Raw genomic sequence first — 11,833 nt, 5'->3', positions numbered from 1 at the left:
ACACGCGCGCGCACGCTGCCCCCATTCAGGGGAGTTGTGCAAAAATAAAACCCAAAGCAACCCAGGAGACCAGGGCACCGGGAAAGCTAGAGCCCGGTAGGCGCAGCGTAGCCGGGGCCACCCGCGTCCCCGCTCGGCGACTCGTTTGCAGGAGGATGACGCAGGCGGGAGCCGCGGGCAGCGTTGGCCACGCGGCTCCTGAAGTGGCCGTGCGGGTCCCTCGCCGGCTCCTCTGATTTCAGCACGCCCGGGAGGGAGGCTCCGTCCCCGCGGCTCCGGGATTGCAGGGGGGACCCGAGCGAGGGTGAAATGGCCCGATGACAAAGGAAATGTGATCCCCCTTCGCTGCCCAGGTTTCGGAGAGGACGGCCGTGAGGAGGAGGGGCGCGCAGCGCGCGCGGAACGCGGATAGCATTGCACGACGGCCCCGCGCGGAGCGGGCGGCGGGTACATCCAATATCTTCCCGCCGATGAATAATTCAGGGCGGCCCGCGGGGACCTGCGGCCCCGCGCCGCGGAGCGCCTGAGGCCGGAGAAGGGTCGGAGCGCGCGCTAGAGAGAGCGAGGAGGCCCGTGGACACGCGGGCGCCGGGCCGCGTGGGGCGCGCGTGCGTGTGAGCGCACGGAGACCGCGGCCCGGCCGGGCTGCGCAGAGGCGCGGAGTGCGTGGAGCGCGCGTGCGTACTTGGCACGCGTGCTTCCGCGGGCCGGAGGCCCCCGCACGAGGTGCAGCTGCGCGCTCGAGCCGACCGCGCCGCGGGGGAGGCTGCGTCTCGGCCGCCACGCAGGAGCTCCTGCCGCCGCGTCATGCGGCGGGGCGGCCGGCGTCGCGCGCGCGGACTCGGGCTGCTGCTGCTGCTGCTGCCACTTCGGGGCGTTCTCCCCTCCCTCCAGGAGACTCAATCCGTTTAGCCCGGGGCAAAGAAAAAAAAAAAAAAGCAAGCAACACACGCAAGACTCCTCGGGACCAAATTCTTCTTGCGCCTCGGGGACTGGATTCCACGGCGGACTTTGGGACTTGGGCGGGCGCTCGCTTGCTGCGGAGTGGCGGTGCATGCCCTCCGTGCCGAGGTGGCCCGGGGGTCGCCTCCACCGCGTCCTCGATGCGCTCTGCTGAGTGAGCCGCGCGCCCTCCTCCTCCTCCTCGCCGCACGCCCTCTTCCCTCCGGCCCGCCTTCAAATGGCTTCGTTCCCCGAGACCGACTTCCAGATCTGCCTGCTGTGCAAGGAGATGTGCGGCTCGCCCGCGCCGCTCTCCTCCAGCTCGTCCGCCTCGTCGTCGTCCTCGCAGACGTCCACGTCTTCCGCGGGCGGCGGCGGCCCCGGGGCGGCGGCGCGGCGTCTGCACGTCCTGCCCTGCCTGCACGCTTTCTGCCGGCCGTGCCTCGAGGCGCACCGGCTGCCCGCTCCGGGTGGCGCCGGCCCCACCGAGGCGCTGAAGCTGCGCTGTCCCGTGTGCGACCAGAAAGTGGTCCTGGCCGAGGCGGCGGGCATGGACGCGCTGCCGTCGTCTGCTTTCCTGCTCAGCAACCTGCTGGACGCCGTGGTGGCGACCGCCGACGAGCCGCCGCCCAAGAACGGGCGCGCGGGCGGCGGCCCCGGGGGCGCGGGCGGCCACAGCAACCACCGGCACCATGCGCACCACCCGCCCCAGCGCGCCGCCGCTCCAGCGCCGCAGCCGCCGCCCGGCCCGGCCGCCTCTCCCGCGGCGCTCCTGCTGCGCCGACAGCACGGCTGCAGCTCGTGCGACGAGGGCAATGCCGCCTCGTCGCGCTGCCTCGACTGCCAGGAACACCTGTGCGACAACTGTGTCCGCGCGCACCAGCGCGTGCGCCTCACTAAGGACCATTACATCGAGCGCGGCCCTCCCGGGCCGGCGGCCGCCTCGGCGGCGCAGCAGCTGGGGCTCGGGCCGCCCTTCGCTGGCGCGCCCTTCTCCATCCTTTCGATGTACCCTGATCGTCTCGGCTTCTGCCAGCACCACGACGAAGAGGTGAGAGCGCGTGGGACGCGGACGTGGGGAGGGGGCCCTTTTGCAGACTTGTATCATCGCCTCCCTAAGTTGCTCAGAGAACCGCGACCTGGCGACATCTTCCTTCTCCGGGCATGACCGAAGAGTCCCAAAACATCAGATTCCCTCCCTTTTTTGTTTCATTTTTTTGTGTGTGTGTTTTGTTTTTAGTGGAGAGGATTGAACCCTGGGCCTTTTGCTAGTCAAGTCTACCCATGAAATAGACTCCCAGTCCCTGGATTTCACTGTTTTTCTTAGTTTTTATATTTATTTGCATTCGTGTGTGGAGGTCGAGGACAAATTTCAGGAATCGCTTCTCCCTTATCTTGTGGAACCCAGGGATTGAAGTCGGGTCTTGGAGGTTTTGAGGCAAGAACTTCTTAACTAGTAAGCAATCTCGCCAGCCCAACTTAAAATATTAACTACTTCTCCTGTGTGATAAAATGTGCAGTCGGTGTGTCCAGTTGGGCACGAGTTTGGAAGAGATAAGTGTATTTGTGGAATCGTGGACTCCTTTTGTGTGGGCCAGCCAGAGGCCGCCCAACGTGCTGAGAGGTTGTCCGGGGTGGGGAAGGGATGGTTGAGGTGCCGAGTTGCTCCCCGCGTGTGTGCTGGGCCGGAGGACTTGGATTTTGTTGTCATTTGCACAAGTTGGCATTCACCGGGTTGTCTGTCTTGTCTGGTTATTGGTAAGGGGGCCCCCCGGCTGTAGTTTTGTAAGAACCAAGGAACCCCCCCAGTATTGAGCCGCTGTATTTGCTTCTGTTTTATATACGGTGTGTAAAGCGTGTTGTGGTCGGAGAGTACCCACGTGCAGTGACCATGTGGCCTCGTGGGGGCCCCTGAGAGAGAGAGAAGCCAGATTGGGACCACCGCAGTTGGGTCTGGGGCGCTCTTCCCAAGCCGGCCCCATCTCCCGTTCCGCGGGGACTCGGTCGCCACCCTCCCTGCCCATCCACAGGCTCTCCACTTGCGCAGCCACCCGCAGCTCTAACCTGGGGGCGTGCAGAATCTGAGGGCCCTGCTGCCCTCCGCCCTGATTGTCCCTTTGGGCTCTTGACCATCACCACTTATTCCATCCACTGGAAGCTGAGAGCAGAGCTTGGCGGACCACCCGTGATGGGGTGGGTAACCTCGTCCAGGTCCACCCGTAAATAAGAGACCCGTGTGCGATCGCAGTAGTGTCCTGTCGCTGGGAGGAGAGCACGGGACAAACAGGGCCTTCGCAATCCCGCGTGATTTAGAGTGGGATTGCGGGCACCGCCGCCTCGGGGTCCACTTTTCAACATGTTATTTGGGGAGGAGGGCGGAGCTACCTCCTGGCCTTAAGTTGACTAGGTTGGAAAAAAGCTTGAAATTCTAACGCGAGGAAGTTACCCTTTTAAAAGGTTTCTTCTGAAGTCAAGTCTGTGGTTCACTTTGGCGTTCAGCCCCGCGTTGGTTCCCGTTGATTGTCTCACATTCGTGGTTTGATATTTCTAGTATGTTCTTTCATTACTTTTAGAAAATCCCTCAGCTGGAAGATGGGGCCAGTTCACTTGCAGATTGGGATCAAATGCGAGGAGGAGGCAGGAAAGAGACCCCCAAATCTGGGTTTGTTTCCAGCCATGGAGGGAAAGAGTGGAAATGTCTTTTTTTTTAAAAAAACAAAAAACAAATTTTTAGTCAAAGACGCTCCATTTGGGCTAAGGTTGTAGGTGTTTGGTGCTGGCTGATTTGTGAGAGGCTAGCTGGTCCAGAACTGTGTAAACTAAGGTTGGTCTCTGACTCAGCCTGAACTTCCCAAATGCTGAGATTACTGATGAGGGAGCCACAATTTTGAGTAAACTGACAAATAGTTTCTTGATGGCATCTTCATACGTGTTTTCCTTCCTACCTTCTTAATCACCATCTCTCTTGCTTAGTTTTCTTCTGCTTTGGGGTCGTAATAAATACCTAGCTTTGTGTTTTTCCTTTTTAGTTTCTCTGTCCTCATCTTTTGTTTTTATAAGATAGGGTTTCTCTGTGTAACCCTGGCTGTCCTGGAACTCACTCTGTAGACCAGGCTGGCCTCGAACTCAGAGATAATCTGCCTGCCTCTGCCTCCCAAGTGCTGGGATTAAAGGCCACCACCACCACACCCTGTCCCCATTGTTAAAGCCCCTTATTATTCCCTGCACAGGCCACATTTAGGAAAAGTCGGGCTTTTTCCTAATATGGGGACGGTCCTTATTTCTATCAATTTCCCTGCAGATGACATGATTTCATTATTTCTTTGCTGTGTCTGGTTTTATTCCCTGTAAATTGTCAAACCATTTGAACCATGGGAGAGAGTGTGAATTAGCCAAGTGAGGCTTTTTTCCTACCCTGGGTTCCTTTAAAAGTCTCCTTTTCAACATGTGCGGTCAGGAAGCGGTAAGATGTGAGGCTGTTGAAGGGATCAAGTGTGCTCCGTCTTCAGCAACATTTCTCAGTTTTTCGTTAAAGCAAGAAGCTTGTTAGACCTTTATTCCTCTTACTGACTGACAGACCAGTGCTTTGAATGAAGAGAGCAACAAGTCTTACTTTTCCCTCCTGGTGGAAATGATCTCTAAGGTCTCAGGAAGTTGTTCCTTGAAAAACTCATTGCCTCTGGCTGGGAGAGAGTACCTGGGCTCCTTTTGGGGGTGGAGTGGATGATAGATGTGCTGCTGTCCTCACTTTTGGGGGGATAGATGGACCCTTGTCTTGACTTTGGCACACAGAACACCTCAGTGCTAGAATGCCATTGTGCCACCCTGTTTTTAAAATCTGCAGCTGTCAAGTTAATTCTGTGTCAGCGGGGAGAAATAATATGGGGTGTCTTCTGGGGACTGATGGTGAAGTGGCTGCAGTGCCTTGCTCATCACCCGACTTTGGGGTCGGGGAGGACTCAGCTTCTTTTGGGAAGATGGCCTTACTTAGGTATCTTCCAAACCCCAAATTTGGAAACTGAGGCAAGATGTTGGAACATTTTTGGTTTAAATAAAAATTACAAGAACTTGAAAATCTAAAAGGACCTCAGCAGTGGATTATACCCGAAATCCCAGGGTGAGGCAAGGGCTACAAAGTGAGATCCTGTCTCAAAAAACTAAAAGAAAACTTTTAAGAAGGCGTTTGGAAGCCGGGCGGTGGTGGCACACGCCTTTAATCCCAGCACTGGGGAGGCAGAGCCAGGCGGATCTCTTGTGAGTTCGAGGCCAGCCTGGGCTACAGAGCGAGACCCAGGAAAGGCGCAGAGCTACACAGAGAAACCCTGTCTCGAAAAACTTAAAAAAAAAAAAAAAAAGGCTTTTGGGCTTTCCAGCCAGGGGAGACCCACTTGCTTGGGCTTTTGGCTAGTTCTGATCCTGGTGAGCCCCTTAGTCCCAGGAAGGCACTGTGTATGTACCCTCAGGGACACAGGGCACCGCTCTCACGAATGGGGTAGAGGCTTCTGATCCTAGGGACAGATTCCCATGGCCACACACATTCTTGAAGCTGCCCGTGCCTTGTGAACTCATCCCCCTCTACCCTCCCAGTGGCTGCTAAGATGTGAGACCTTTCTTGAGAAGCTATACTGGGAAGGAAATCAGTGTGTGTCCCAGAGCTGGGCGGCAAACTTGGTTAAAATGGCAGGACTCCTGGGGACTTTCAGGGGACAGATAGGTAATGTTGCCATTGTGATCCCAGGGAAGCATTGTTCCAGGTGATAGGGGAGGGCTGGCTGGGATTCTGCAGAAAATGGACTTTGAAATTAAGGATTGAAGGTCCTCATGGAGTTCATCCCGCCTGAGACTGGGTCCTGGAAAGATCCAGAATTATAAACCGATTTAACTCAATATAGAGTTGTCCTCTGGCTCAGGCCTTTCAACTTCGAACGAGGCAATTTGCTGCTGCATAAAATAATTGGTTGTATGAGTTCCTGTACCTGATCTTAGAGTGAGCATCATGCCTGTACTCTACATTACTGTTTTGCAGTCTCAGGATTGAAGCTGCTTTTAGTGTGTAGGTACTGTGTGTGTGTGTGTGTGTGTGTGTGTGTGTGTGTGTGTGTGTGTGTGTGTGTGAAGTCATGCATTTTTTTATGTGTGTGAATTACAAAATCCATGCAGAATGGTTTTTGAAACTATACAGTTTTGTTTCTCATTTATACTTAACAATGTCAAAGTAGTTGGTTCCTTTTCCCCTCTCTCTTTCTTGGTTTTAAGTCAGTCAGGATCTTCCCCCATATACCATTCTGGTCTCAACTCATCCTGACTCTCCTGCCTCAGCGGGCCAAAAGGTGCTGGGATTACAGTGTCACAACCAAAACAAAACCCAATCTTTTCTCTTTCTTCCTCCATCCATCTCTGGAGGTCAGATTAAAACTTTTAAATTGGAATCTCATTGGGAGAGAGCTGGAGGTCTCAGGTCACAGTGCATGCATTTCATCTGTGGGCTGCAAAACTAAACTTTGAATACCTTCATAGAGGCTGTTGCCTGTGGTTTAGCAAATATTTCAAATGACTATAAATAAAAACATGGCAGGCACTTACTGACTGCTAAACTTTGTGGAATATTTATTGAAGTGCATAGAGAGCAGGATTTCATCTGTGTGGCCAGTCCATACGCTATGATAAGGTTCCTCACATGCATGAAAGGCCATGAACTAGAACAAACTGAGGCTGTGGCATCTGTGTGGTGTGGGAACCTTTCTGCATATGCTTCTAAAATTACCTCAAGGAAGGAAAAATCTTTTTGAAATTGCATGGACATGATAGTTTATAAAAATTGGATTACATATTGATATCAGTGAAGGTATTTTAGGGAAAAGAGACATACAGGTTTCACTTACTGTCCTTTATTAAGGACATATTTCAGAGTTAAACATCTAGTTGAATCTGGAATAGAGAAACTTTGAAAGAGATTGGAGACTGAGGAAATTTTTTTCCTACTTTTATTTTGATCATATAAACACTAGTTTTTAAAAAGCGTCCCAGCCCTTCAGACTCGAGGCTACAGTGTCTAGTTTGTTCAAAACAAAACAAAATAAAACCCACCCCTTAAAATGGTTGCAACTCTCTACTGAATGCCTGAGCTGGTTGCTGAGCCTGGCTTTTACCAACCTTTTTTTTTTTTTTTTTTTTTTTTTAAATTTCACGTGCATTTGTGTTTTGCCTGCAGTGTATGTCTGTGTGAAAGCTTTGGATCCTCTGGGACTGGAGTTACAGACAGTTGTGAGCTGCCACGTGGGTGCTGGGAATTGAACCCGGGTCTTCTGGAAGAGCAGCCAGTGCTCTTAACTGCTGACTAGCCCCATACATAGCCTTTATCTTTTAAAGCACAACTTGGTTGTGTGTCTGTCGTTGTTTGTGGGAGCTAACGTGGGGTTTTGTTGTTGAACTTTGCCAGGGTGGAAAGGGTATCATTTTCACTTGAGATTCCGATTTGTTCTTTAGTCTTGTTGACTCCAGCCAGCTTTCTGCTCTGTATGTAGCTTTGGCTGGCTCAAAACTCAGTCCTGCCTCAGCCTGCCCAGTAGTGAGATTATGAGACTGCACCGCTCAGCAGGACCGGGGCCCCATTATCTGACTACCCTGCCGCTCTAAAGCGTAATCCCCTCTGGCACTCAGAGTCACGAGGTTTGCGTACTCTGGCTCTTTCTCCATCCAGTTCCAAACACAGGTCAAGGTTTATTGTAGCTGAGTTCATTCTTAGTAAATAATGGTAGGGAGGTCATTGGGATGAGTTTTAGCCCGTGTTTGCAGTTTCAAAATATCCTTCTTCCTCCTCCACCTATAACAGAAGCATGTGGCACCCCAGGGTTGTTTTTATTTCTCTGTTTTGGGAGACAGCAAAAGAAGGATACCAGACAGCTGCCATTGAGGCAGCCAGAAGACCCTTCGTCCAGCCTGGGTGGGTTCCTCACCTTTCGGTTCTTCCTTTCCCTTCATCTGAGGCCTGCCTGCATCAAACCCAGCAGTTCTTCATGTGTGGTGTTTGGGTGTCCCAGGCCTCTCAGGGAGCCGGGGTAGCCAGAAGTGGGCTTGGAACCCAGTTCCTCGGTTCTTACCAAAGCACTTTCCCTACCAGAGGACTCCCCAACCCCTTTATTGAGTTTGAAATCAAATGGAATCGCAGATTTGGGGGCCTGTGGGCAAAGTGCTAGTTATTTGCATCTGAAAGTGACTTAGCTTCCCTCCCTGGATGTTAACCGGGAAAACTTGTTTACAACTGGCTTTTTTAAAAAATAAAAAAGGTAGAGGGGTTGGAATAGGTGAACTCTTGCTCTGAATATTTCTTTTGAGAGATCTACATTAGGTTACTAGTGGGCTAGTTCTGTTTTGTCCTTAAAGTAGATTTCTCAACTCACTTTTAAATTCTACTCAGATCAGCCTCATCTAGTGAGGGGTCCCCTCTCCCAGCAGGGATCCCAGTTCAATTATCATATGACGCTCTACCCCAGCCAACACTTGCCAGTTCTCAAGCCAGGTGCTTCTGAGGAAGGTGGTCTCTAAGGGCATCTGCTTTCTGTAATTGTGTCTTAGCAAGTTGACTGGGGTTTTGTTTTGTCTTGAATGGTCTGTTAATTCTGAGTGGATGTGTTTTGTTGATTTGCTTTTTGGAGATAGCTCTTTGGCTGGCTTGAAACTGGCTTGTAGACCAGGCTGGCATTGAACTCACAGAGATCCTCCTGCCTCTGCTTCCTGAGTGCTAGGATGCAAGGTGTGCACCATCAGGCTCTGCCCTTGTTAATCCTTTTTTTAAAAAAATTTATTTTATGTGTGTTTTACCTGCGTGTATGTCTGTACTACACATGCCTGATGCAGGTGGAAGCCAGAAGAGGGTGTCTGATACTCTGGGACTAGAGTTATAGGTGGTTGTGAGCCACCATGCGGATGCTGGGAGTTGAACCAGGGTCCTCTGGAAGAGCTGAGTCATCTCTCCAGCCTCTCCTGTTATGTTTTGATTGAAGTCATTTCTCTGTAAGTGGTTTCTTGGGATAGCATGTGTTGGTAGTGGTAACAGTTGGGAGCAGAAAAGCACAGGATGAAATAGAGGACAGGACCTTGTTGTTATGAATTATTACATGTCTCCCCCCACAACCCCCTCTCCAGGTATCCCACGTTCAGGGAAACATGCTGGCATGTTGAGCAGATGCAGCAGCGTGTTGGCGGGCAACCCAGTCTATGTGGGCATGGCGGCCAATAATATACAGCCCAGATGCTGCATCCATGTGGAGTTCATTATAATAGACAGAGACAGAGACAGAAAGAGGGGTGCACACACCTCATGGAGTGGGAGAGAAGAGAAAGGGGTGGAGATTTTCCTTAGAAAGACTTACATCAGAACACAGGCTGACCCAAGGGGCAGGATCAGAATATCAACACATGGCATTGTCTCCCTGTGAAATGGTGTTTGTGGGAGCAAGGTGTGTGTCTTGGATTTTGGAGCATAAATAGGTGGGGAGCCTATGGGATTGAAAGTTCTGTATCTCACCTGTCACTTGCTCCGTCCTATTACTTAAGGAATGTTGGACTTGCTGCTTTCTAGCCATAACCATTTGCGGAGTTTTTTTTTTTTTTTTTTTAAAGTCTATTTTCTGGGGCCAGAGAGACAGCTCATCCCATAAGACGTGGAGCTCAGTGCCTAGCTCCCACACCTGCAGCTCACAGCCGCATTGGGGGGGGTCATGGACCAGCCAGCTTTCCCTGGGTGTCACTACGCTGGAGGCTGAGACAGGAGGGACATGGGGTTAGACTGGACCTGTGTCTCAAACACAAAAGAAACTGCCCTAGATTTTGCTACTAAGCATCTTTGTTTCGTCCTTTTCCTTGGGCATGGAACCCAAGGCCACCAGCAGGCGGAGAGCCAGGTGTGGGACATTTTAACACCTGCACTTTCATCCGGTCTGCCCTCCAGGATCAGTGCCAAAGGGAGATCATGTTGACTTAGAATCCATCATAGGCTTCTAGCCAATGTCTTTCCCAGTGTGTGCCTAAGTGTGGGGTAATAATAAAAGCAGATATAATAAAGATGAATAATGTATTTTGTGTGTGTGTGTGTGTGTGTGTGTGTGTGCGCGCGCGTGCACAGTGTGTGTAGTGCAGATATGGAGCTCAGAGGACAAGTTTGTGGGTGAAGTTCGTACCCTCACCTTGGTCCCTCACTGTGTATCCCTAGCCAGCCTGGAATTTCCTGTGGTAGAGTAGGCTGGGCTCAGGGAGATCCCCCTGCCTCTGCCTTCAGAGTGCTAAGACTTAGATGGGTCTGGCCTGATGGGTCTGGCCTGGAGAGATGAAGCCAGGTCACCAGGCTTACTCACTGAGCCCGCTCATTGGTTAAGACATCTGTAGCTCAGGCTCTCCTCTTGGGCTAGGATTGCAGGTGTGATCTTCGCCTCCCAGGTTCTGCTTGTGTTCCATTTTATAACAGTAGTTTGTAGTAGGTATCTGTACCTGTCATTCCAGCTGAGGCAAGAGGAATGAAAATTCCCAGCCCATCTAGGGTTACAGAGCAAGACTCGTGTTTTTGAGGGCCAAAGTGATACCCTGAAATGCTTTGGATGGCTCCTTAGTTTTTCTCACAATGTGTGGGAGATCTGTCTTCACACAGCCTGTGGGCTAGAGAGGAAAGGGAGCTGGGCAAGAGGTCTCGGCCTTCCCGGGCCTGGCTGCTGTCCGTGTGGTCTGTTCTGAGAAACCTAAGTCCTGAGGGTCCTGGTGGCATCTGAGTTCAGGTTCAGGTGAGTTGAACTGAAATGAAAGTCTTGGAGAATGAGGGGGTTTCGATGTTGACTGGTAGAGAGTGGTTCCAGGAAGTGTTTTTTTTTTTTTTTTTTGTTTTTTGTTTTTTGTTTTTCGAGACAGGGTTTCTCTGTGAAGCTTTGTACCTTTCCTGGAACTTGCTTTGGAGACCAGGCTGGCCTTGAACTCACAAAGATCCGCCTGCCTCTGCCTCCCAAGTGCTGGGATTAAAGGCGTGCGCCATCACTGCCCGGCAAGGAGGTGTGTCATAATGGAGATCTTCACACACCTTTCAGGAAGGGATGAGGTTCCTTGCCCCTTTCCTGGAGGGTGGTGGACTATTTGAGTCTTTGATAGATTTGAGGCTGGGCTTGCTGTAAATTCAAGGCCAGGTCAAGGGTAAATGATAGGAAGAGCTTGCTTAGAGAAGGCCACTGGTAAAGACGATGTCTGCCAAACCTGAAGACCCCAGGACCCCACACGGCAAAAAGAGAAAACTGACCTGCTGGTTGTCACATGACTGCTCGCTTGTCAGGAATAAAAACAAGCCCTGGGAAGTGCCTTCCAACCCAGGTAGAAAGGAGTGAACTCCATCCAGCAGTCCTCAGCTGGGTCCCTGTGGCTGCTCAGTTTGTGCCCACAGCAACTGGACCATTCATTGTTGGGGAGGCACGGTAGAACATGAAGCAGAGTTAAAAAGGCCATTTCTACTTGGGTATGGTGGCTTGTCACTGGGGGGCCAAGAGCCTGGCATGATGGCCCAAGTCTGTGATCTCAGTGTCGTGAGACCTAAATTTTCTTAGGGATTAGATTGTGTCCAACATGTGGAACCAACACACCAGACCGGGCCTTGAAGGGGACCCCTACTCTCAGGCCCTGTGGCCCTACCTCCTAGCCCGCTGAGCTGTGAGCCTTCCTGATTGAACCATGAGTGTAGAGGTTTGTCATTCTGGAAGACAGTGGAGAATGTGTTGGTTCCAGAGATGGAATTTGGAGGTATTCCCGTTACCTCCCTCCTAGATAAGTCTCACTGTGTCATCCAGGTTGGCCTTGAATTTGTGGGTGCTCCACATTTTGACAACACCTGCTGTTGGTAAAAACTGCACCAGCCAAAATA

At 51.8% G+C, this 11,833-nt stretch overlaps 1 protein-coding gene across 1 annotated transcript in view; it reads left to right on the top strand.

The window, feature by feature from the left end:
- Window positions 1–817: 817 nt before the first annotated feature.
- The window catches only part of Trim71 (tripartite motif containing 71), a 56,421-nt gene continuing 45,405 nt past the window's right edge, over window positions 818–11,833 (top strand). The window contains exon 1 of the mRNA XM_028892996.2: window positions 818–1,993. Within this exon, the coding sequence (XP_028748829.1) occupies window positions 1,181–1,993 (813 nt within the window). The 5' untranslated portion in view covers window positions 818–1,180. The remainder of the gene's footprint in view (window positions 1,994–11,833) is intronic.

The sequence above is a fragment of the Peromyscus leucopus genome, chromosome 7 (assembly GCF_004664715.2).
Source record: "Peromyscus leucopus breed LL Stock chromosome 7, UCI_PerLeu_2.1, whole genome shotgun sequence".
In the NCBI taxonomy this organism is placed as follows: Eukaryota; Metazoa; Chordata; class Mammalia; order Rodentia; family Cricetidae; genus Peromyscus; species Peromyscus leucopus.
The sequence above is the reverse complement of the archived record's forward strand: the minus strand, read 5'-3'. Positions and strand labels throughout refer to the sequence as shown.